This window comes from Hyperolius riggenbachi, chromosome 4 (genome assembly GCF_040937935.1).
Source record: "Hyperolius riggenbachi isolate aHypRig1 chromosome 4, aHypRig1.pri, whole genome shotgun sequence".
Lineage (NCBI taxonomy): Eukaryota > Metazoa > Chordata > Amphibia > Anura > Hyperoliidae > Hyperolius > Hyperolius riggenbachi.
This window is the reverse complement of record NC_090649.1, coordinates 78,899,635-78,926,972: the sequence shown is the minus strand read 5'-3', so window position 1 is coordinate 78,926,972 and position 27,338 is coordinate 78,899,635. Positions and strand designations below refer to the sequence as shown.

The 27,338-nt window shown below is 43.7% G+C and overlaps 1 protein-coding gene across 4 annotated transcripts in view; it reads left to right on the top strand.

Annotated features, from left to right (window-relative positions):
• The window catches only part of ATAD2B (ATPase family AAA domain containing 2B), a 224,834-nt gene that overhangs the window by 109,089 nt on the left and 88,407 nt on the right, over positions 1-27,338 (top strand). For all 4 annotated transcript variants that reach the window (XM_068280232.1, XM_068280234.1, XM_068280233.1 and 1 more), the window contains 6 exons: positions 3,628-3,716; positions 6,518-6,677; positions 9,197-9,287; positions 15,127-15,438; positions 17,119-17,248; positions 22,743-22,929. In XM_068280232.1, the coding sequence (XP_068136333.1) occupies positions 3,628-3,716; positions 6,518-6,677; positions 9,197-9,287; positions 15,127-15,438; positions 17,119-17,248; positions 22,743-22,929 (969 nt within the window). The remainder of the gene's footprint in view (positions 1-3,627; positions 3,717-6,517; positions 6,678-9,196; positions 9,288-15,126; positions 15,439-17,118; positions 17,249-22,742; positions 22,930-27,338) is intronic.

Sequence of the window (27,338 nt, the reverse complement as noted above, 5' to 3'; positions counted from 1 at the left end):
TTGAATCTGGTATCGGAACATCTCCGATCCCTAGGTTGGATCATCAACCTGGAGAAGTCCTCTCTAATTCCAAGTCAGAGAACTCAGTTTCTTGGCATGCTAGTGGATTCAGTAAAACAGATGATTTTCCTTCCTCCCAAGAAGATTCTGAAGATAAGTTTGGCAGTGAAATCATTACAAGGGGAAGACAAAGTTTCCCTAAGAACGATTTTGTCGGTGTTTGGGTTAATGTCATCCACGATGGTGGCAGTTCCCTGGGCATTAGCGCATATCAGGAAGATACAGAGGTTCCTCCTAGAAAATTGGGACGGTCGTCCACAAACATTAGATTTCAAAGTCAAAATCCCTCAAACTGTGTGTCTCTGCAACGGTGGTTGGAGGAATCCTACCTTATGAAGGGCAGGTCTTGGAAGGGGCCTGTAGACAACGTAATAACTACGGATGCAAGCGCCTGGGGCTGAGGAGCTCATATAGCTCACAGAGCCTTTCAGGGGAAATGGACAAAATCAGTCTCAAAGGTTATCCAATTGAAAGGAATTAACAGTAGTAAGGCTGGCTTTATTTCAGGTACAATCGATACTGTTGCAGTCCAATGTTCTGATCCAGTCGAACAACGTTACGGCAGTAGCGTTTATCAACAAACAGAGGCACGCGATTCCTGTTGTTGCAGGAGGAAGCGGAGGACATCTTGTCTTGGGCAGAAAAGAATGTGTCATCCTTGAGAGCTGTTCATCTCAAGGGAACACTCAATATACATGCAGACAAACTGAACAGAAGCAGGATTCTGTCATCAGAATGGTCTCTAAACAAGTAGGTGTTTTCGCAGACATCATAAAACGATGGGGAACACCGTCAATCGATCTGTTTGCAACAGAAGACAATACCCAGATTCAGACTTGTTTCTCTCTCAATCCAAGAGATCAAAGCAGGGGGGTGAATGCATTCATTCAAGAGTAGAACTTTCCACTTCTGTATGCATTTCCTCCTCTCAATTTGATTCCCGCGGTCATCAGCAAATGGAGAGGTTGTCAAAATTGGATGATTTTGATAGCACCTTGGTGACCGAGAAGGAGCTGGTTTTCAGCTCTCAGGTTAGCATCAGAAGACCCTTGGAGACTTCCTTGCAGGCCGGATCTACTGCTACAAGGGAACCTGTGGCATCCGCATCCAGGAAAATTGAATCTGTTAGTCTGGATCTTAAATTAGCCTTACTCAAAAAGTTGGGAGTATCTGAGAAGGCAGCCTCTACATTTGTTACTAGCTGTAAGGAAGTTACTAGGAGGATCTATCTGAAATACTGGAAGACTTTCCATCTTTGGTTATCTGGCTCTAAGTTTGATAGCTTGTCAGTCCCAGCAGTCCTGGTTTCTCCAGGACGGTTGGGATAAAAATATTTGTGAGTACGCTTAAGGTGCAGATTGCTACCTTATCTGCTTTTTCAGGTATCCCCTTGTCTTCCTCTCCAATACTGAGATTTCGGAAGGCTCTATCTAGGAAACTGCCAGTTTACAAGCCATACGTTTCTCCTTGGGATTTATCGTTAGTATTAGAGGGGCTGTCCAAAGGTCCTTTTGAGCCGCTAGGGGACAGTTCTTTTAAATTTCTTACATTAAAGACGGTATTTTTAGTAGCCATCACTACAGCCAGAAGGGTTAGTGAGCTACAGGCCTTGTCTATGAAAAGTCCTTATTTTCAGGATAGGTTAGTATTACAGACGGATCCAAAGTTTTGTCCAAAAGTTATGTCTAGGTTTCACAGGTCGCAGGATATTATTTTGCCTACCCTCTGTGAATCCAAGTTGTGGAAAAGAGGGTTTTTCACTCATTAGATGTTAGAAGATGTGTTCTGGAATACTTGAACAGAGCTGCAGATGTCTGGAAGACCGATTCCTTATCTGTTTTATTTCAGGGAAAACTGTAGGTCAGATAGCTTCTAAATCTACTATAGCTAATTGGATTAGGTTAGCTATTATAGAAGCTTTCAGAGTTATGGGAAGTGAGGCTCCTGCCTCATTTAGAGCGCATTCTACTAGAGCTAGGGCAGCTTCTTGGGCTAATAATGCAGGGGCTTCGCCTGAGCAAATATGTAAAGCAGCAACGTGGTCAAGCTTTTCTACGTTCATCTGTCATTACCGAATTGATGCAATGTCTGCACACGACCAGGCGGTTGGTAGAAACGTTCTCCAAGCATTGGTCCCACCCTGAGGTTGTATTACTTGTTAATCGTCTCACCTTTGCCCTGAAGGATTGTGGGGAAAAAGCAGAGTTAGTACCTGCTAACGATGTTTTCAACAATCCTTCAGGGCAACGATCCCACCCGGGTGTTAATTGTCTGTGTCTGATAGTTGCACGGTTATGGGTTAGTGGAATGTTCACCTGTCGGGTACTTGGCTAAACGCACTGAGGGTGGACTAACCATGTGACTTTTTTATAGGGGAAGTGCTGTCTGTTCCTGTTCCTGGGAGGAGCTACGTCTCACCTTTGCCCTGAAGGATTGTTGAAAACATCGTTAGCAGGTACTAACTCTGCTTTTCTTGGTTTGCAGCACCATGCGTTTGCGCATTCTGCATGAGCCAATGCTAGATGCTTTTACGTTTGGCGTCTGTTCCCGGCCTATCGTTGCTGTGTTTTCAGCCCGGGGTGGAGGGGCGCAGAGGTACTGTAATGCAGCCATCTTGGATGCTGTATGTAGCATCCAAGATGGGATCCTCCACTGGGCACGAAAAGCTGTACCTGTTGTACCTGCTGTACCTAAAAAAAAAAAAAAGCTTCCATAAACTGGTTGCTCACTTTTAAACGTCGTTTTAGTCACTCACCACTTATACTGCCCATCTGCCCCGTCATAGTGTCCAGTGTACAGGAGCATCAGACATTGCATAATATGCTAACACTGTCATACTCAGTAGTTTATGCATTAAGAACAACTGGCTTATAGTGTACAAGATACAGAGGCGCCAAAAGAATAAAAGGTAATTAAATGAACTTAAAAAACCAACTGGCTTATTTCACGCCTGTCATGGCTCTTGTTCTCCATAACTAGAGATGGTAAATGGCATACAGTACTAAGATTCCCAGCCTCTATGTAGCTTGTAATTGGGCCCAATCAGTTCTTAATGTACACCTGGCTTACTAGAGCATAACCCGATGATTTTGCTTTTGCGTACTAATGTCCGGTTGTGATGCATTATGGGTATTTGGTGAAACCCAAATATCTTCTGTTTCAAGAGCAGTGTGGTTATTTCTGCTAATATTTATTTTTTAGTATGTATATTCACCCAGTTTTGCCAGTCAAGGAATGTGGGTAAAGATGAACCCAATGGTGCCCATACACCGTACAATAAAAATGTCTAAATTTTCTAATGTATTCGACCAAATCGATCAACTCGAATGAAAATTGAAAAGAATCTTTTTAATCAAGAAAAACAAAAGATTATCCCGTTTAAAAAAAAAAAAAAATCTAATCGGACATCCAATCTTTATTTTCGATCTAACGGAATAATCAATATTATCTAATTGAGAAAAAAAATTGTACCATGTATGGGCCCCATAAGTCAGATGATCCCGTTATGTGAGTTTAAGATGTGTGTTTAGCAGGAATGTGCTCATTCTGTGTTTTGTGTGATTGCAGGCCTATGTGATGAGGCCTTCTATCATATTTTTTGATGAAATCGATGGACTGGCTCCAGTGCGTTCTAGTAGACAGGATCAGATCCATAGGTAAGCCTTTGCTGCGGTCTTCCAGTTTACTGCTGTTTGTCACATACATTACTTGGGAGCTTTAGTTTTCACTACCATTACTTAGGTACATACACACATCCAATTTTGATTGGCCAATTTTATCCCTCTCATGCAGTATGAGCGCTTACATCCACAATATTTTCTTAGTATTCAAAATGCGTTGGTCCTCATGCTAGCTACATGGAAATGGTAAAGTAGGTCAGTGATTGGCCCTCCTAAATTGGGCGTGTATGCACCCATAGACATGATGTTCGGTGAAATCTTCATGGATGAGTTTTTCTTGTTGAAAACATTTCTGGTATATGTGTTCTTGTACTCAGCTTTATGAATGAGGATAATCTATAAGATGCAATAATATAAATAACATAGTAATAATTCTGAGTTGAGGCACAGTTATGTAAATTTATGCGGTTTAAAGAGGAACGCTAGTGAAAATGTAGTAAAATGCTTCATTTTTACAATAATTATGTATAAATGATTTAGTCTGTTTGCCCGTTGTAAAATCTTTCCTCTTCCTGATTTACATTCTGACATTTATCACATGGTGACATTTTTACTGCTGGCAGGTGATGTCAGTGGAAGTAGCTGCTTCTTGCTTTTTTTGGCAGTTGGAAACGGCTGTAAACAGCTATTTCCCACAATGCAATGATGTTCACAGACAGGAAACTCATCACGCTGTGGGAGGGGTTTCACCACAATATTATCCATACAGAGCCCCCTGATGATCTATTTGAGAAAAGGAAAATATTTCTCATGGGAAAGGGGGTATCAACTCCTGACTGGGATGAAGTTCAAATCTTGGTTACGGTTTATGGACCAATGGAATTCCACCTTGGTCTGATTTGACTGGTCCATTTCAAGCAGCATAAATTTACATATACATTTTGCACAATCCTGGATGAGCTTGAAATGATTTGCGTCTCGCTTGACCATCCGATTTTATAAACAATGGTAATCTAAAAATAACAAGATTCAGGCTAAATGTGAACTTGAATATCAGCATGTTTCATACATACGCTGCTGTTTAGAAGGCAAGCTCACTGGTATGGCTCTTAGAAAAGTCATTTCAGCTGGGAAGCCAAAAGAAATTTTGAAGCAGAATTAAAGTTGAGGTATAACATACAATTTTAATCCAGTGTACCAATTCCTTATTGCCCATATAGTTATTGCACCTGCCTTTAACTCAAAGCAATGTATTCTGGTTGAAAATCACAGTTCCCATCCTGGTCACAGTCAGGGAGCACCTGTTTTACATTAGTATGGACCTATGTCCAGATCAACCTGTAAGCAGCACACTGCAATTTCCTAACGGCACCGCTTTCTGTCAGTGTAGCTAGCACAGGTAAGCTCCTGCTATAAATTAATACCTATATCTTGCACTCGGAGGTAAGAAAAAAATGTCCAGGAAGACTAGAGAGCTCAGGATTGATCACCTCAGTAGTTTTCAGGGGAAAATAAAAGTAAAACTATAAATTCTTTCAATTGCTTTTTTAATGGCATGGGTATCTATTGGAACAGAGGTGACCTTGTGACTGCAGTTCCACTTTAAAGAGAATCTGTAACGTCAAAACGTCCCCTGGGGGGTACTCACCTCTGGTGGGGGAAGCCTCCGGATCCTAATGAGGCTTCCCACGCCGTCCTCCGTCCCTCAGGGGTCTCGCTGCAGCCCTCCGTACAAGATGACGTCATTATTTACCTTCCCGGCTCCTGCGCAGGCGCTCTGATGGCTGTCGGCTCCGAAGTAGGCGGAAATACCCGATCGCCGCCGGGTCTGCTCTACTGCGCAGGCGCAAGTTTCCGGCACCTGTGCAGTAGAGCGGACCCGACTGAGATCGGGTATTTCCGTCTACTTCGGAGCCGAAAGCAGCCACAGCGCCCCCGCTGGAGCCGGGAAGGTAAATATTGAATTGACAGTCGTGTCTGTCGCCGGCTGTTCGGAGGGCTGCAGCGAGACCCCCGTGGGACAGAGGACGGCGTGGGAAGCCTCATTAGGATCCCGAGGCTTCCCCCCACCCGAGGTGAGTACCCCCCAGGGGATGTTTTTGATGTTACAGAGTCTCTTTAAGGATAAAAATAATAATTTTGGTTCTAGTCTGCTTTAGGGGACCAAAATCCACATGGACAAACGGCCGCTTCCATTTGCAAGAAATGGGGGACCCAGCAGGAATTCAGGTAGCTGAAGTGAGCACATTGTCTGAAGCCCAGTGGCAGATGGTTCTTCTTATGCAATTTTAGGGTTATTGTTTTCTCCGGATTTCCCATTTGTTATAATTAGTGGACACTATTATTATTATTATTATTATTATTATTATTATTGTATTTATGTACCAAATATAGGGAGTTTGCAGGAAGTAGCAGTTTGTCTATGGGGATTTCATTTGGGTCTCCTAAAGTAGATTAGCGTTGTCGATTTTACCATGGCTGTGGAGTCGGTAGAAAAATCATCTGACTCAGACTCCTCATTTTATGAAATCACCGACTCAGACTCCAGGTACCAAAAATTGCTCCAACTCCTCGACTCCGACTCCTTAATCTGATTTTTACAAGGGCCATGGATTTGGTTCAAAAATCATCCGACTCAAACTCCTCAGTTCACTGAAACTACAACGCCAGGTACCCCAAATTACTACGACTCCACAGCCCTGATTTTTTTTTTTTTGTCAAAAATCTGAAGTTTATTAGTTCCAGAACAACACATAAGTCAGAATGATGTTATGATTTAATGTTTCTTTTCTTTAGAGTTTATGTAGATAAACAACTATGTTCTCTTTTCCCCACAGCTCTATAGTTTCTACCCTTCTTGCACTCATGGACGGCTTGGATAATCGAGGTGAAATTATTGTCATTGGTGCTACCAACAGACTTGACTCAATAGATCCAGCACTCAGGAGACCTGGTCGTTTTGACAGGGAATTTTTGTTCAGTTTACCTGACCAGAAGGTAAGTCTTTCTCAGGAACATAAGGGTAGCTCCTAGCTTTTGTTTGATATTGAGAAGTTTCTTCTACAATATGACACAAAATACTGCGTGGGCACATTGCTTTTTTCCCCTCTGTTAGGAAAGAAAAGGATATAGGGAGAACATCAAGAATAAAAATAACCTTTCAGTGGCATGGCTAACAAATCTAGTACATTAGGCACTTCCCTACCCTGGTAACGTTCACAGTTCAGCTCTGCTCTGATTACTTTGGCAATAACTTTATCAAAAATTATCACAACTAAATGATGTATATGTTGTTGTTTTTTCAGGTCAAATTAGGCTTTTTGTGGCTGGTATTTATTTGTAATGACCTTATATTCTATGCATTTTAAAAGGAAAATAAGAAAACAAGTGGAAAAAAATACACAATTTATCCACTTTCGTACATTATAACTTCAATGTAAACAGTTCTATTGTACATTAAGGCTACTTACACACCAAGACGTTGCGTTTTAGGGGATGTTATGGTCGCATAACGTGCCCCTAACGCAACGCATGGTGGTGTTGAAGTTGGACGTCAGATTGAGCTGCGTTATGTGGCTCTCAAAGCAGCAGCTCCAGGTTAGTGATGGGAAGTCCGGAACTTTTTAAGGATTCTGATCATTTGAATCGGATCATTGAAAAGATCCGGATCTTTGAACCGAATCATTTGAATAATTTTACTAGGGAAGCAGACTGGGTGAAATGACTAGCAGAACAGGACTTTCCCTGCACTGTACCTTCTGTATGTTCCTGTTTTTTCCAGACAGACATCCACTGTGAACCGAATCTTTCATTGTGATTATCCAGATGATTCGACTCACAAAAAGATCCGAATCAAATGAACGATTAGTTCATGATCCGGACAACACTACAGTCCTACCATGAGTCTCTGCAGTGCAGTTAATATTAATTAGCCATGTGGCTGGCTGCGGAGGAGGGGAGACCTCCACCTCCAACATTACTGAGCATGTACAAGCAGTCTAACGCTGCTTAGCCCAGTATAACGTACAGCATGCAGCACTTTGTTTAACCATTTCACAACTGAGGGGTTTTACCCCTGTAACACCAGCGCTATTTTTACCTTACAGCGCTGCCTCCATTCTAGTATTTATGTACTATGATTTGGTTATTGGGGACTGGAGAGTCCCCATAACCAATCATTGTACTGCAGAGCCGGGGTGTGTGTGTGTGTGCGCGGGGGCGCGCGATCGCGTGCTGCACATTTGTTTACATTACATTGTTTTGAATGAAGACGGCTTCTGTTTAAAGCAGTCTTCATTATACTCGCAATCGGCGAGGCTAATTGGATTTAGGAATGCTCGTTCCTAACATCCAATTAGTCACCTGCTGTGCGGGCTGGCTGAAGTGTGCGCGAGAGTTCCCCGCCCACTCCCAGCCAGTAAATAAACAAGTGCGCCTTTCTCCGTCCCTGGGGGTGAAGCGGTGCGCAGAGGGACGGAGAAATTTAGCACTGGGGGGGTGAAGTGGTTAAACTTGCTGCGTTACAATGTAACGCAACATGGGCACTGTGAACAGCACAATTGATTTTACAGTGCTGTGAGTTAGGCTGCGTTACTGGCTGCTGTAACATGGGACTTTAACGTCCCACTGTGAAACCAGCCTTAACCCACAATTTTATTTGTCTATATCTCCTGTTTATTTAAACCGTTCACTTGTTTTGATAATGTATTAGATGTAACAATTAAGTAATGTATACAATCTGCTACTGTCTGCTCCTGGAATGTGTATTTGACTTGTTTACTAATTAACTCTGCCATTGAATTCCCCGTGAGGAGGGGAGAGAGAGAGAGCTTTGCTGTCATTATTTTACAACACTGTAGTGATGTTATCAGGGCAGAGATAAACAGTGTTATCTGAGATTTTGTTGGAAGGAGAGTGAGACTTATTTTCACGTCATAGGGACAGCAAGTGGTTAATGTTAGTTTGCTGAAATCTAGGCTTCTCCAGGTATAGGTAAGAGAACTTAAAAGTGACATGAAACCCGGCATTTCTTCTTTGCTCTAAAAGATTTACAGCCTTAAACCTACTACCACAAAACAAAATTGGTAGCAGAACAGCATTCAAACAGTTAAACACAGCTCTTCTTCAGTGGAAGGCTGATTGCCCAATCCAAAGAGGTGATATTATGTTTAGTTTACATTCCTTTGTCAGCCCGCTACAATTAGTAAACATTCACAGCAGTGCTGAAAAAATATGCATTTTATTCATTATGTTATTTTCACTACAGTTCCCAATAAAGGAATGCAGATCTTATTATGCATTTAATACTTCAAGAGAATTGCTTTAACAAATTGTGTTTTTAGGGGCAGCATTTAAAACCAACCACTGAATCTTTTTTTTTTTTTTTTTTTTTTTTTTATTGTAGAAAGTGACTGGTAAGGGCTCTCTGCTGAAGCTAGGCAGAAAACTGTAATGTTCCTTTAATTTGTGTTCTGCGTCCATGCATGACAATACTAATATTTATATTTCTTTACTAGGCAAGAAAGCACATTTTACAAATACACACCAGGGACTGGAATCCCAAATTATCTGACGTGTTCCTAGAGGAACTAGCAGAAAAATGTGTTGGTAAGTTAAATGTATTCTACACTGAACAATACATCATAATCTGTTCATATAGACACAGAGAAGCAGAGATCTTGCAGAAAGCACCAGCAGCTGCATCTGGGTATTTTACTTAAAGGGATCCTGTAGTGTAGTGGATCAAAGTGTGTCTACTGCTGCTTTATGCTGAAATAAAAGTGTTTACAAAAAGTATTGTTGCAGTTTGTTAACCTGTGAAAGTTTCTTCTCTTAATCTAGAATGCAGTTTGCTTAAATCTGTTGCATTTTGAGCACAACCTGACCTGCAGCTCCGCCCATCCTCTTTTCTAACTCCACCCTGAAGCGGTCTGCTTCCTGTGTTCAGTTTCTCAGGCTCAATTCAAGACAGCACTGATCACACAGAACAGTTTTCAGGGAGCAGGCAGGATGGCCTATCAGAGAGAAAAGGGATGATGATCCTACCACAGCCCGGACACTGTGGTCTTAGATATGGTCAATCAGATGCAAATAATTCTGGCTTGCTTGGAATTTGGCCTTTAAAATTGATAGGAAATGCATTTGATTGGCCCATTCCCAAGCTGTATACAGTTAGCAAGCAGAAATTATTAGCACATCTTTGACATTCTCGATGTAGGATTTGAGTAAGTATACCAGATTGCAGAGAGGTTTGTGTATTTGTGGCTGTGTGATCATAGCTGCAGGTGGCGTCCACAGTTTAAAAAGTGGCAAAAAAAAACCACCCCAAATATCTTTATTTCTGGATGTTCGGAAGTTTATTTTCTATGCATTTTAAAGAGAAAAATAAGGAAAATATTAAACACTACATTTCTTTACTTTCAACCACTATAGTTTTAAAATAATACTACTGTAGATAAAACCCACACAATTTATTTGCCTATTTGTCTTGGTTTTCACAACATAGAAATGTTTTCCCTGGTGCAATGTATGGTGACATTATTTTATTTGGAAAGAAAGTTGTATTTTTTTAATTTTGTGTTTGGTTTTGTCATTGTACTCTATAAATAATTACAAGCACTTTTTGGCAACAACCATAATAATAAAATACCCTCATGGCTTACATATATAGAAATCTAAAGCCTCATCTACACGCGTAGATGAGGCTCTGATCCGGCGGCTCAATTAGCCGCCGGATCGCCTCTTCAGTGTCCCCGCTCGTCCCCGTGCCGCTTATCTTCCGCTTTATTCCCTGCCATTGTCCCCTCGCCGGGAATGAACAGGGAATCGGCGGTAGCAAGATCCGACCTGTCGGATCTCATCAATCGAGCCGCATCAGCGGCTCGATTGATAACACACATCGGAGCCTCATCTATGCGTTTAGATGAGGCTTTAGTCCCTGATGTAACAATGTATGTATGCTCTTTCTTTTCTTTTTTTTCTCCATCAATCTATTTTTTATTTTGGTAAATATGGGGATGGGGAGGTGGCAGGAGGGGTTAAGATAATTTATTAATGGGCTTGTTGTTATAGGTACAATTTTTTTATATTGTAATGTTAAATACATCCACTAGATGTCTCCTGTCTACTCAGAATGCTAAATCACAGCGTTCTGAGTACCAGGAAAGGGAAAGTGGGCCAAATGTATCAATAGTGTCTGAGAGAAAAATCTTAGATTTCTAGAAATTATGCAGACATTTTAAAGGGTTATTTAAAGCAAAATAAAGAGTTTAACTTACCTGGGGCTTTTTGCAGCTCCCTGGACTCATCCTGTGCCCGGTGTCCATCCTAGTCCCACCAGCAAGCACCAGTAACCCCCGCAAAGCTAGCCAGTTGGCAGCTACTCTCATCTGTGCTCCTGCGTCTGGGAACACTTTGCGCATGCGCAGCAGCGGTCTTTGCGTATTGTGCATGGGCAGAACATTCCCGGCCGTGGGAGTGCAGTGAGGAGGTGCGTGACCAGCCAGCTTTGCTGGGGTCGCCACTGCTTGCCGGAGGGACTAGGACAGATGATGTGGGCACAGGATGAATCCAGGGAGCTGCAAGAAGTCCCCCACTAAGTTAAACTCTTTTTTTTTTTTTTTTTGCCTTAAAATGTCCTTTAAGAAGGTGCAATTTCCTTCTAAAACTGTTCTAAAATAGGAAGAGATGGGTAGGATTCTCAGAATTGGTGCAGTCTGTAAGGCCCAGTGCACACCAAAATTGCGGATCTGCTAGCGGTTTTGGGAGCTGATTTCAGAGCGATTCTAGGTATGTTTAGAGAGGTTTTCTAAACATACCTAGCGGTTTTGGGTGCAGTTTTGTGTAGTAGATTACACATATTGTTACAGTAAAAGCTGTTACTGAACAGCTTCTGTAACAAAAACGCCTGGCAAACCGCTCTGAAGTAGCATTTTTCAGAGCGGTTTGCGTTTTTCCTATACTTTACATTGAGGACGAAACGCTTCCGAAAACCGCAAACGCGCAGCAGGAGGTGCGTTTGCGGCTTGGCAAAAACCTCAAACCGCCAGTGTGCACCATCCCATTGCAATACATTAGCCAAGCGTTTTTACAGGCGGATGTGGCCGACGGATCGCTCCAAAAACCGCTAGGTGTGCACTGGGCCTAAGAGAATCCTTTGAGTGAGGCAAGAGGTACAGAAAAAATGGGACTCACAATAGTGTTTTAATAGGAAAACAGCAGCAGTCAGAGCACTTCTTAAGGCTCATACACACATCAGACCACAGTCTTTGGAAAATGAAAGATCTAAGGCCAATTTTACCCCCTTCCATGGAGTATGAGAGCCATACCTACACAGTCTATTCTATGGAGCTGAACTCCCCATCAGATAAAATCTTTGCAAGATGCTGAACACGTTCAAAAGATCAATATCTGCAAAAGGTCTGTTCCTGCAAAAGATCTGTTCCTGCAAAATGCATTCATAGTCTATTATATCTGCAGATCCTCATACACACCTTGTTTAACAGACAATTATCTGCAGATCAGACAATCATCTGCAGATCTGAAGATCCATCCTGGTGGATCTGATCTGCAGATGAATGTTTGTTAAACAAGGTGTGTATGAGGATCTGCAGATATCATAGACTATGAATGCATTTTGCAGAAACGGATCTTTTGCAGGAACAGATCTTTTGCAGACACTGATCTGTTGCATGTGTACAGCACAGGGATGCTGTCACGAGTAGATTCGAGTGGCCTAAGCACTCGAACTCGTGATTCAAATGAGCAATAATTAATGCAGGTGAGGAGCGGGACATAAGGGTTTTTTACCCATAAGACTGCGTGCTCCCTGCGCTCCAAATAGGATCCACACGCGTCCTATTCTTTGCGTTACAAGCCTCGCTGCAGGCACTGCGGGCACTTCCTCCTTCAAGACGGAAGAAGTGCCTGCAGCGAGGCTTGTAATGCGATGAATAGGACACGTATGGATCCTATTTGGAGCGCAGGGAGCACGCAGTCTTATGGGTAAATAACCCCTTATGTCCCGCTCCTCACCTGCATTAATTATTGCTCATTTGAATCACGAGTTCGAGTGCTTAGGCCACTCGAATCTACTCGTGACAGCATCCCTGGTACAGCATCTTTGTGTGCAGCATCTTGCAAAGATTTCTATCTGATGGGGAGTTCAGCTCAATAGAATAGACTTTGTAGGTGTGGCTCTCATACTACATGGAAGGGGGTAAAATTGGTCTGTGATCCTTCATTTTCCAAAGACTATGGTCTGATGTGTGTATGCACCCTTAGGGTAGGATGAGCTTAATGATTCCAGTTTGGATACTCCTGCTTTATAAAACTAAACATCTCACAGTATAGTTTGACTGCGAAAGAGACCTTTCATTTAGTTATGAGGGTAATGAAAGAACTCCCATATAGCACAAGTTAAATTCCCCAGCGTGGCAGCTTTGGATGAGTTTTAGAAATTATATCAAGCACTTCTTCTTAATTGTATTTGCTTATTTGTATTAATTAGGTGATAAATAAGTAATTTATGAGAAGTGTTGTGAATTGAGCTCCTGGTGTTATTAGCATGCTGAGATAAGCTTGCTACTTCAGCTTAAAAAAAAAACAAAAAAAAAAAACGCAAAAAGCCCTCGGACTAGGTAAAAAAAAAAAAAATTGGTGACCTATTAGGAACGATTTTAGAAAGGTTTACATATATTTTTGGAGCTCTAACAATTTTTTATTTTCTGTTGGATGTTACTTTAAGTTCCAGCATTCTCCAGTAAACAGAAATCAGCCTAATGTTTTTCCTTTGTCTATCATTGCACATCTTTACCTAGTACAGATTATTACATTTTTTATTGTTTTGTTACAGGCATAAACCCAAAATCATATTTTCATTATTGTGTTGGCTTTTCTACTAACAAGAGATTTAGTGTACTGGAAGCCTTATCCAAAGTCTGCAATTGTTTCAGAAGTGCCAGAGTTATTGAGAGATGCGGGCGTGAAAATACATTATTAGATGAGATTTCTTGTGTGCTCTTAAGAAATTCATTAGTGCCACTGCCAGGGGCTTTTTGTGATTACCGTCTTATGGGCCCTTTTGAATCTGAAGCAGACCAGTCACCAGTTACCTGTTAGAGTGGCTGGAGGGTTCCTGTATAAAATAACAGAAGATATTCAGATCGGATGATTCCAAAAAGGGAATGTTGTGTTCACCATAAAATCTTTATGCTGCTAATAGTAGGGTGGGGGGTTATGGAGAGGGGGTTATGAAACTAACCTATTGAATGGCGCTGTACAAAGTAAGAAACGAACATGGATACGTAAAAATTCAGAAATAAAAAAGGAACCTGGTTGACAAAATGTACAGCAACTTCCAAGACACAAAAGGGAAAGAAAACCCTGTCCTTGTGAGCTTACAATCTTATGGATGAGGGGTAGCCCTGCCTTTAGGAGACTAGACCCGAAGAAAGCTCCACCCCTTAACTTGATTTAGGCATTAAACTGCACCAGTTGGCTCTACTTAAAGCAAACCTGAACTGAAAATTAAAAGTCAAAATAAACATACACTTATCATACTTACTTCCCACATAGTCTACTTATCAATTTTTCTCCTCTTCTGCATCCTGTTTGTCCACTCTGATCGATGGAATTCTCCTTCCTCCATTTTGAAAATGGCCATTACCCCTTAACCACTTTCTGGTCAGCACACTGTTAAACTGTAGTATCGCCCACTTGAGCCTTAGGAAAACTTGGACATTACCTTGCACATCAGTTGTTCTTTCAGTTATTCTTTCAGTTAGGACTGACCGCAAATGATATATAACTGCCAGCAACCAATATATTTTCAGTTCAAAATCTTGTCTTTATTTTAAAGAATTTTACTCTGTTCAGGTTCACGTTAAAATGGACCCATCACCCACCTGCCTTGTCCGCATACTGTATATTTTTTTCATATTACAATGTATATTATCAATATAATTTTGCCATTTGAATAGTTTGTTTCATTATCTTCCCTGGTGCATCTATAAGTGGACTATGCAGTCCACATCACGCATAGTCAAGGAACATAGCCATGTAGGCACTGCATATCATCCCGCGGAAGGTGCTAGCTCAAGCCCTTGCAGAAAGCCAATTGTATGAACAGTTAGGTTTCCTATAGACATGTCTTGAGCAGTGATTTTTTAAACCGTAAGTGCTCTGTTAAAGAACATTCCGCAGAGATCACCTTCCAGCAGTAAAGATGTCGCCACGTAGATACATTTAGAATGTAATCAGGAAGAGGAAAGGGCAAACACTGACTAAATTATTTATAAATGAATGTTGAAAACAAAAAAAGCAACTGTATTCATGATGTTGTTTTGACTATAGTTCCTCTGTAACTTCCATTAGTACTGTAGAGCTCAGGTCATTTTGACTGATTGCTGTCACACTGTAACCTCTTCCTCCCTCTGTTTTGGACCAGGCTACTGTGGAGCCGACATTAAAGCACTTTGCACTGAGGCTGCCTTGATCGCCCTTCGGCGGCGCTACCCTCAGATCTATGCCAGCAGTCAGAAGCTGCAGCTGGACATCTCTTCAGTTGTTCTTGGTGCCCAGGACTTCTACCATGCAATGAAAAACATTGTGCCTGCTTCTCATCGCGCTGTGATGTCTCCGGGGCAGGCCCTGTCCCCCATTATCAGGCCGCTACTGCAGAGGACGTTCTCCGACATAATCCGCGTCGTGCACAACGTGTTTCCCCACGCCCAGTTCAGCCGAGACCACAGGAAGGACGGTAAATGCTGCTTCAGTCTACACCTCTCTATAATAATCCTAAATATGGGTAATGTGAACAGCACTGATTTGTTGCAATGATACTCACAAGCGTGGGCTGTAATGGGCAGCAAGCGAATAGTTAAGACTAGACACAGAGCATTTATATCATGCTTTTCTCCTGGTGGACTCAAAGCTCCAGAGCTACAGCCACTTAGGGCACGTTCCATGGGCGACCAGGATATTTTGGGAGCCTTGCCCAAAAACTTCTTACTGTTTTACGTACTAGCTTAAATCCGGATTTGAAACCTGGTCAAAGGCTCAAATCACACATCAAAGGCAACAAAATTGCCAGTACACTATCCAGCTGGATATGTTGGAAGCAGAATTAAATAGGTGTGGTTGAGGAGCCAAGTAACTAATAACAGGCAAGTTGTGATGGGTAGACACACATCTGTGTCCGAGCATCTCGCAGACAACAGGACTTGTGTGGTGTTCTCAGTATGCAGTGATTAGTACCAACAAAGAATGGTCCAAGGAAGGTAAACTGTGGGACAGGATCATGGGCATCCAAGGCTCTCTGATATGAGTGGGCAGCGAAGACTAGCTTGACTAGACCACTCCCACATAATTGCTATTGTAGCAGAATTTGCTAAAATACTAAAACAGAAGTCAAGCATTGGGCAAAAAATTAGATGCGTACCTAAGAGGTAAGCCTCTGTAACCTCCAGAGCCCCCCACATTGTTCTCCCGACCACCGGGACAGCCCGGGACCCTCCTGAAGATTTTGACTGCACCCTTCTTTATGCAAGAGCGTTGGCCATGCTGCACTTGCATAAGTACAGCTACGCTCCTGCATCAAGAGGGTTGCTGTCAGAAATGCAATAAACTCTTGTTTAATTTTATTTTGTGGGTCAGCATGGAGCAACAGTGGGGGCCAGGAAGGTGTGGGAAGCCTACGGAGGATCCAGAAGCTTACTTCTTGGATAGGTTTCTAATTTTTTTGCCTGATGTTGGTCTAGGGTACAGTTATTTGAGCAGGGTATCAGAACATATGGCGCATTAAAGCGTTCTGTACCTGGGGCTTTTTAATGGCTACCTGTGCCAACCCCGGTCCACTGCCCAAAGACACTGCAACAGGCACATTGGCATCAAAACTTGATCATGGAGCGGTCATAGGTTTGGTGCATCTCATTTACTTTTAAATCCTGCCAGGTGTGTTGTACTTGGCGTAACTGGGGAAGACATGGCAGAAGGATGGGTTATGGGAAAAGAAGACACCTCACAGGCGTAATTAAATTCCATTCTTGCTAAACATTTGCTATCAACCAGTTTCAGAGCTGCACAGAGATACTGTAGTGGAGCTTTGTAAACATATTTACCTGCTCCCTTTGCATCTGGTCGTCTCCTGGCAGCGATCTGCTCTGCTGTATGCATGCTTCCAGTTGCATGTCGTGTGTTTGGGAGCCAGAGGAGAGCACCATAGAGCCAGTTGCTCCTGGGAGGAAGAGGAGACCTGATGCAAATGGGAGCAGGTAATAAAAATGTTTACAAAGCTCTGTTGCTTACTCTGCAAGGTGGAGCCGGCCCCCCATAACCCTCGGGCCCCCTACACAGAGCTATTGCTTGGTGCCTGGATGGAATCACATCAGAGCATTTGTGCCAGTGGTGCTAACTGAACTCTGTAACTTATTTTCTCCAGATGACGCGAGCCTCCTCTTGGATGACAGCGATGATGAGAATCCATTGTCCATATTTGATGTGAGTTGTGTCTCAGAATCACCAAAGAAACAACCAGCTGCTCCCCACAAGCCCTTTCTCCATTTTACAACGTGAGTGGAAAGGTTGCAAGACCTCTGACAGTCTAATCTGCAATGAAAAGGTTTTTCTGTTTATCCAGGGCTTTAGTGTAGAGGTGCTGAAGAAAAGACTCGCTAACGTGATGTCACATGACCAAAATGTATTGGTAAAGTGAAGATTTAACAAGGCCTTACAGCCATATAGCAAACGAGGCCTTACAGCCATATAGCAAACAAGGCCCTACAGCCATATAGTAAACGAGGCCCTACAGCCATATAGTAAACGAGGCCTTACAGCCATATAGTAAACGAGGCCTTGCAGCCATATGGTAAACGAGGCCTTGCAGCCATATGGTAAACGAGGCCTTGCAGCCATATGGTAAACGAGGCCTTGCAGCCATATGGTAAACGAGGCCTTGCAGCCATATGGTAAACGAGGCCTTGCAGCCATATGGTAAACGAGGCCTTGCAGCCATATGGTAAACGAGGCCTTGCAGCCATATGGTAAACGAGGCCTTGCAGCCATATGGTAAACGAGGCCTTGCAGCCATATGGTAAACGAGGCCTTGCAGCCATATGGTAAACGAGGCCTTGCAGCCATATGGTAAACGAGGCCTTGCAGCCATATGGTAAACGAGGCCTTGCAGCCATATGGTAAACGAGGCCTTGCAGCCATATGGTAAACGAGGCCTTGCAGCCATATGGTAAACGAGGCCTTGCAGCCATATGGTAAACGAGGCCTTGCAGCCATATGGTAAACGAGGCCTTGCAGCCATATGGTAAACGAGGCCTTGCAGCCATATGGTAAACGAGGCCTTGCAGCCATATGGTAAACGAGGCCTTGCAGCCATATGGTAAACGAGGCCTTGCAGCCATATGGTAAACGAGGCCTTGCAGCCATATGGTAAACGAGGCCTTGCAGCCATATGGTAAACGAGGCCTTGCAGCCATATGGTAAACGAGGCCTTGCAGCCATATAGGTCAGGTGTTCAGACTTGCTCTAGAGCTTCCTGACTTCCACGCTTGTTACACAGTGGCTGAGTGCTTTAGCCAGGGCATCTGCATGGCAGCCAAGAAGCTAACATAAAGCAGCAGGGACAGCCATACTATCTAAGGGGGGAAAAAACACATACTGTATATAAGTATATAACTACTTGTCCTATTTGCATAACAGATTTATTGTATTGTCCACGTTTTTATTTCAGTGAATTTTATATAGTAAATAAAGAGAATTCTATTCCTGGCATTTTCCATTTTGATTCCCTCTGAATGAAGCCAATCCTGATGTCATTCCCACCCTTACTTTTTTTTTTACCCCTCCTAGAAACTGCACTGTCATAGCTAGCTTGATTTGTAAACACGTGAGCAAAGCATAGATCAGATTTCAGCAGCTCGCTGAACTGTCCACAGCCAATCGATGAGGAGCAGGAATGTGGGAGGGGTGATAACACGCTTTCCTTTCTTGGCAATGTAAAAAATGGAGCCAGGCTGACTAAGATGAGATTTATTACAGCAGAAACCTTTCTGAATAGATTGGAGGGCTTGCAGTGCAGGGTAAGGCTGCAGGCTACATATTTAGCACGGAGCAATGGGTAAATGGAATTTCATTTTGTGTCGGACAATCTTTCTTTAAAGGAGCAGATCAGCAATGGCATCTATATTTCTCCCATGATGGGCATTCTTCAGCATTAGTTCTGCCACTTGGTGTTTGGAAGCACTGTACAAGCCATCTATCCCCTTTAATGAGCTGTAATATTTCCGTTCCCCATCTCATAATCCAGTCTTTCAATGACTGATGCATATTCCTTTAATGACTTTACGGCTCTTTTCATATTATGCAGATTGGCAAGAGGGGTCTTAAAAAATGAAATAAGCCCATCCAAATTATTCAGCCTCGTTCCATAATACATGTCTGGAGATTGTCAGAATATTGTTTAGCAGCCTAATTAAAGAGCAGAAAGTTGTGGCCAATATTTCCCTCTCCTCTGCTGGCAGACATGCAGGATTGCTGGCTCACTCAGGCTTTGCCCCTGTCAGCGTGTCACCGGCCTTGTGTGCGCATTCTGGCAACACAGAGCGCTTGCTACAAGCAACAATCACAGTTCAGAACAGCACTGCTGATTGGTTAGCGGTAATTTCTCTTGTGTTCATATGGATACCCTGAGCCACAGGGGTCAAACTTTAAAGGGACTCCGAGCAGTGCAGTAACGATGGAAAGATGCATACCATTTGAAGCTCTCTTTCTCCTCTTTCCATTGATATATAAAACGCCACCCTATGCCTTTTAGTTTTCAATATTTTCGCGATCGAAATCGCGGCCGACATCTTGGATTCCTTATTCAGCATTGTATTATGCAGGACGACACTTTCCCCAGTGTCAGCAGCTCCGTTCAGTGCAATGCAATAAAATACAAGGAACCTAGGGGGATATAATTACAAACCTCATGCCAGTAGGTGTGAGGATATAATTAATTAGTTGTGGGTATGCTTAGAGAGTCTGAAGCGAGAATAAATCTCGCTTCAGACCTAATAGATAGCAGGGGCACGTGTGCCCCTGCTAAACCGCCGCTATCCCGCGGCTTAACGGGGGTCCCTGATTCCCCAAATCCCCTCCGTAATGCGGGGGAACGCTTCCTGGTTGGGGCAGGGCTAACCGCCGCAGCCCTGCCCCACGCGCGTCTGTCAGCGCATATCTCCGCCTCTCCCCCGCCCCTCTCAGTCTTCCTTCACTGAGAGGGGCGGGGGAGAGGCGGCGATGCGCCGCTGACAGACGCGACTGGAGACAGGGCTGCAGCCGTTAGCCCTGCCTCCAGGAGCGACCAAGTCTGCGACCGAGTGTCGCAGTGGGGGGTTTGGGGGATCAGGGACCCCCGTTAAGCCGCGGGATAGCGGCAGTTTAGCAGGGGCACACGTGCCCCTGCTAACTATGAGCTCTGAAGCGAGATTTATTCTCGCTTCAGAGTCTCTTTAAAGGCATACCCACAGGCACTGCTCAGAGTCCCTTTAAGGCCTGCGGGTCGAATGCGGCCCTCCTTGCCATTTTAGGTAGCCCTCCAGAGCTTTAAATGTGCATCATTGTAAACCGTAAAAGAATGACTTGTAAACAGTAAAAGAACAGCACACAGTCTTCACATCCAGAGAAGCATACTGAAGACCGTGTTAGTTTCAGCCAAGGTGCAGCAACAACCCAATGGGACCCCACTGCAAACCCTACCATGTGGACGGTAAAACACACAGATGCACCTACATACCTTTATCCTCCATCATCTGCCCACATTGCATAGTAGCACAGCACTAATATTTACCTGCTCCAGTGATGCGTTCTCTTCTTCCCAGCAGCTGCACACTCAATGCTACCATACCGCCAGCTCTCAGTCATGTGACAAGCATATAGTGTTTGGCTGTCAGGAAAATCAGAGGACACCAGAAGCCGCACTGAAGGGTGTAAATATTAAACTGCTCCTCTGCGCTACTCTGCTGAAGGGGGATGAGCGAGTCCAAAAACTTTTTTTTTTATGAGATCCAATTACATATAGTTTGAGTGGGTTGGCTGTAACATGTTGTATTCTGGCTGAGGCCAACCTATGGGAGGACGTTTATCAGACCAGGCTGCCATCTGAGCTATGTTGCTATGTAATACTTACGGGGTCGCATTTTCCATAAGGCACTGTAGGCAAGTATTTACAGGCGCCTGATGATGGAAAAGGCGGCTCACTGCCCTCCCGTAGTGCCTCCCTCCCATTCTTCCCTATGCAGAGTCCCAAGCAGAGCATAAATGAGAGGTTAGTCACCCAGCTTTCGGCATTCCACTGAGATCATCTTCCTTCTGTTAGGGGCACCTCTAACTGCTTAATACTGAGGTTCCTCCAGCTACCTAAAACTTGGGGCACCTCTAGCTACTTAATATTGATTGTACTTCTGGCTACGTAACACTAAGGGGCACCTGGTACTACCTGTGACGAGCAAGGCAAGTAAGGGAGAAGTGACAGCTGGGACAGCCAGTACACTCACGGTGCAGTTCAGCGGGTGTTTGTTGGTTCATGGAGGAAAGATGTGTGGTCATGGCCACCATTAAAGTGGATCTACTGTATAGTTAGAATTAACAGATCAGACACACCATAAGGAAATCTCTAGGGACAAACACCTGGGGGTGTGATATTTTTACACAGATGAAACTACTGTAGGGCAAAAGTTATGTAGAACAACTATCTTGGCAGTAAAGAGAAGGGAAAGCATTTTATTTATATTACTAGCAGACCCAAGCCGGGTCTGTGTTTCTCGCCACCGCTTGTATTACACACACACACACACACACATACACACATACACACACACACACACACACACACACACACACACACACACACACACACACACACACACACACACACACGTGCGCGCGTGCTTACCCGCCGCGTGCTTACCCGTCCGCCCGCTCACTGGCCCCATCCTCCTGCCTCTCTGAGGCTGGGTCTGTGCTGCACACATGCGCAGTAGCAAAAAGCACGGACCCAGCTACACAGGGACAGCGTGACGCAGGGACACGTGTTTTATTATAGAGGATAATATGCCAGGCTGTAGTTCTGCTTTAATGTTTGCAGTTCGTCTTCAGCTGACAAATAAAACAATTAAAAGTTGAAGAATGAGGATACCTGTACCTAATAGACCTAATTTTCTATAACTAGCTTATACTTTGTGCTTTTGTGTTAGTGATGTTTTGGTTTTTGGGCCTTAGTAGAAGCCAATAGGAGCATCTTAGTAGGATATTGTCCCAAATGCAACGTAGTCTTGCTGGCCTCCTGCACCCTCTTTCAATTGACTGAATTATTTATTCATCTGTTATGGGTGTTTCAAGTCTTTTACATGTTTTTTTTTTCTTTAAAGAACTCAGAACTTTCTCTCTTCTTTAAAATATAGGGCAAACATGGAAACCTTCTTTTACAATTTATGAAAGCGAGAGGCATATGGAGGCTGCCATATTTATTTCATTTTAAGCAATACTAGTTACCTGGCTATCCTGCTGATGCTCTGCCTCTAATACATTTAGCCACAGATCCTGAACAAGCATGCAGATCAGATGTTTCTGACATTGTCAAATCTGACAAGATTATCTGCATGCTTGTTTCTGGTGTGATTCAGACACTACTGCAGCCACATAGATCAGCAGGGCTACCAGGCAACTGGTGTTTAAAAGGAAATAAATATGGCAGCCTCCATATTCTTCTCAATACAGTTGTCCTTAAGTTTGTATTTCTTGCAGAGCCAGAGCCAGCCAGAGGTGTGTGGCACTGCTGTGAGTTACACATGCTGATAACCTTATAAAGAAACACGCTAGGCACACTGCAATTGATTTCTTCAGCACTTATATGTGGCATGAAAACTTTACATTGCGTACTGTGCAAGAGTTTGGGTACACTTTAAGCCTGTGTAAAGCCTTTACTCTTAGCTTTTTTTTTTTTTTTTACAGCCTTTTGTGACCTAATTCATTCTTGTAGTAATTACTAATATGCATCTTCCCATTTTACAGATCAGCTTGCCACCAGCCAACCTCCTACCGGCCTAGGCTTCTCCTCTCCGGGGAACCAGGCTCGGGCCAAACTTCGCACCTTGCTCCAGCTGTCTTGCACATGCTTGAAAAGTTCTCTGTGCATCGATTGGACCTACCGGCACTTTACTCAGTCAGTGCTAAGACCCCTGAGGAGTCGTGTGCGCAGGTCAGTGTCTGCTCTCTGCTTGCTTCTATGTCTGCTGTGTGGCTGTGACTTGATCCTTTTTTGTTTGTAGTAAATGCTTTACTTTACAATATTGAAGTCCATCTTCAGGCACATGTTAAAAATGTTGTATAATACTTCACTGGTGAGAGGGCTCAAATGCTTCTTTCTTTGCATAAGATGAGGTGTCAGCAGCTAAAAGACCCACTTTTAAAAAATGAATCGCATGACCAGAATCAGAGAAGTTGAGTGTTACTTTTTGACAGCAAGCTATCCAAATCTGATGATTAAAGTTGACCTGTGTCCAGCTTTCTTGAGTGAGACTCGGGCCTGAGTCATGAATTGTGCCTACTTCTTCCTCCCCCACTAAGCTGCTAGCCAACTGTATTCCTTTCTAGTCAAATGATATTCGAAACAGGATAGGTGGGAGGGCTTAACAATAGCCTCTGTGACCCCCACCATTGGTAAGAAGGGGAGAAGATACTGAAGAGCCAAGGGGTGGAGGAGGAGGGATGGGGGGCAGTCCTGGAGAGTGACAGCTGAGCGTTATACATCACCAGCTCCCAATGGCAATATCGGTCCTCTTTAATTCTTATTCAGTTTACCAGTACCGTGCAGCTAACCAATTACCATGTGGTTTCCGTCAATGTCACATGACATGGGACAGACTGAAGAGGGTCCTGTATTGCCTCTGGCAGCTGGTAATGTATAATGCTACTCTCCGCTGCCGTTCTGCATTACCCACAGGCCCTGGCCCACCTAGCTCCAGCCAGGATGGTGACAGATTTCTGCGCGAGGGCCTGGCCCAATGTAATTATGCCCTTGATAGGGGGGTACTGGTCTGCTGACAAGTTGGCCATTAGGAGCTGCTTTGGAGAGAGAGGAGGGAGCTGGCAGGAAAGCCTCATTGGGGCCCTCAGGCTCCCCCCCCCCCTACTGTAAGTGACTGTGACATAGGAAAAAAAAGCCTCAGGATCCTATTGAGGCTTCCCTCTCTAGTCAGCAGCCTCCAGTTGCAGAGCGCCCCCCCCCCAATCGGGGCTGCATAGCTTCACTTCCGTATTATTGGCCGTGCTGTAGTCTTGCAAGTCCACCCACTCATGTGCAGTGTCACGGAGCCAGTGACTCCGGCTTACTGCGCATGCACGGGCGGGTTATTGCGTGGCCATATACATGGAAGAGGAGCTGCCAGGAAGGGGGTCTGCGCTTAGCGACTGGGGACATTTGAATGGAGAGGCACGCCTTATTAGGATCCTGAGGCTTCCCTCTCTTTAGATAAGTATCTGGTTTTGTAACAGAGTTTCGGCCCAGGTACACTTGAAGTGTCACTGACCTCAAGCCCACCTCTGCCCATTAACCTTTAGGCATGGAGTACAGTTATTGGATTCTAAGCATTTTGTCGTACATTGTCAATTAAAATGTCATTGAAGTCAATAGCCTACTTGGATAGTGGACATTTTTCATGTTTGTCTTCAATTTTTTTTTGTTTTGTTTTGTTTTTTCGCCCTAGATTTAAAATTGGACAGTCTACTAAAGCAGGTTTTTTTTGGCGCAGGCGAGCGCCGAAACTAGTCGCCCCATAGCAGTAATGTAGTAATACTGTGCGAGGCACGTAAGGGTAATTTGGGGTTCCGGCGATCGAAGGACCCTGAATTACATCTTACTCTGAATTGCGTCGATTCGGAGGAGAATTGTATATCATGCCGCCGGGGATTGGAGCAGCAGGGTGAGCCGCCATTCAGCTCGCCCTGCGCCCAGCTCACCAGCGGCATACACATACATATGCCTGCCTTCTCCCGTTTTCTGCTCATTGTGTGCGTTTCCATTTCCAATGTATATCGCCGCATTCCGAAAAATCGTGTCTGAATGCAAAAATATTGCACCCTGGAACATGGGAACGCAAGTAGTCGCAAAAAGATACCCAAGAAAACAGGACAAAAGGTTTTTAGGGCTATATGGTAATGCAGAATAACAAATACTTTATACTTTCCCATGCTCCTTTGCCAATTTAGCAAGTACCGGTAAACAAGTGAGAACCGTTGGCTGCTGCTCTCCCTGTAATCATGTCCAGTCTAGTTCCCCTCCATGTGAGAATGTGTTAATAATATATCATGTCCTTATCTGTGCACAATCAATGAATGTCAATAGAAGCCCTCAGCCGCCTTCTCCGCCATACAAGAGGCAGAAGCGACGTGTGAATCAGATTCTGACAGGACGTCTCGTTTCCTCTCCGCGCTGCTGTAAAATGACTGACTGCAGTCTGAGGACACTGATCGCCATTTGCCGTATTGTTCCTTTGATTGACTTTATGGCGGTAAATACCCCCGATAGGAACAGTATGAGGCTCTGTGCCGCCGCGCTCCGCACAAAGCGCCGCTCTAATTAAAGCGCTGACTTTTACAGGGCAGGCTGCCTAGATTTAGTTAAGGGTGAAATTGACTTGCCATGTTTAAACCCTTCTATAAACGGCTTCACAAGCTACATCTGCATTTGTTAGGTCACTTGGCAGAAAATCCCATCTATTTTAGTCAGCCGGTAATGAGTTCCAGATGATGAAGCCATTGTTAAGATTGCAGGAGGCTGCGGTGGGGGGAAAAAAATACATCGCTTTAAGTCATCAAAATTCAGGCCGTCTTTGTGCGAGTTTATTCTGCCTTCTGCTGATGGAATATACAACAAATATTGACATTTTAGCAGCTATAGGCCGAGATGCATTTTCAGCACTGAGGGCGAGTTTCAGCACAAACCCGCGTGTATGAGGCGGTTTTATTAAACACCTGTTACAGACGCTTATTTAAAGGCAACTGAGCACCTGAAACCAAGACTAAGGCATGAATATTGGCAAGTATGGGCAGCACGGTGGCGTAGTGGTTAGTTCTCTCGCCTTGCAGCGCTGGGTCCCTGGTTCGAATTCCAGCCAGAGCACTATCTGCAAAGAGTTTGTATGTTCTCTCCGAGTCTGCGTGGGTTTCCTCCGGGCACTCCGGTTTCCTCACACATTCCAAAAACATACGGATAAGTTAATTGGCTCCCCCTAAAATCGGCCCTAGACTACAGTACTTACACTACATAATATAGACATATGGCAATGGTAGGGATTAGATTGTGAGCTCCTTTGAGGGACAGTTAGTGACAAGAGATATATACACACACACACTCTGTACAGCGCTGCGTAATATGTCGGCGCTATATAAATACTAAATAATAATAATAAGTAAACTATGGGTAGCACAGTGGCATAGAAATTAGTGCAGCACAGGGTCTCTGGTTCAAACCCCAGCAAGGGCATATCTGCATGCGGTTTGTATGTTCTCCCTGTGCCTGTGTGGGTTTTCTCTGGGCACTCTGGTTTCCTCCATCATCCCCAAAAACATACAGATGGGTTAATTGGCTCCCCCCTAAATTGGCCCTAGACTATGATACATACACTACACGATACATACATAGACATATGACTATGGTAGGGGTTAGATTGTGAGCCCCTCTGAGAGACCGTGACAAGACAATATACTCTGTACAGTGCCGCGGAAGATGTTGGTGCTATATAAATATTAAAAATAATTTGAACAATAATAATAATATTAGGGTGGCTTGTAATAGTGTGCTGTTGGGATTGGAGTGATAAGCATTACTTAACTACTAGGATGCTAGGAGCTGCTCGCCTACAAACTCCACCCCCCCACTCCCCCCCCCCCCCCCCCCCCCCCCTCAGTCCCAATGGGAACCAACATTTTCCCCAGGAGAGACTGCAGCTATGCCGCATTTCAACTTTCCCAGCAAAGTCACGCTAACGTTGCAATGCATGCCAGGAGATGTAATCTGTGGCTGTGAGTACATCTCCTGGCGGCGATTTATTTGCATCCACAGAATACATCTCCCAGCATGCATTGCAGCGATCAGGAGTGTGTGACTTAACCAGAAGTCATTGACCGTTTGATCAGGAATGGCTGATTTTTATGATCCATTTTTATGAAAGTAGTGTGTAGGATAGATTGTTCATTTATAGACCCAAGCAATTTTTTCAGTTTTCAGTCATCCATTTTCTAATAATTGGGAGAAACTTGAACGTGTGTCTGTTTGTGTTGCATTAGTCAGAATTTGTTTTTTAATCTGATCAATCAGGAAAACTGATGGTAATTCTCTTTTTTGTTGTATAATAGTTATATTTTATTAATACACTGTTTTTGAGTATTGCTTGCAGGGTACGGCTCCCTTTATCCATTTACCTTCTCCCAGTTGTTGTTTTTTTTTTTTTTTTTTTTTTTTTTGCATGATGGTAATTCTCGAATTGAAAAGTATAAACAAATTTGTATATTGTATCAGGACCACCTTAATGCTTTACCCTCAGAGGCTATAGTTATAGCTATATTATGTACCACAATTCTTGTATCTTGGCATTTCAGATGTGTTTT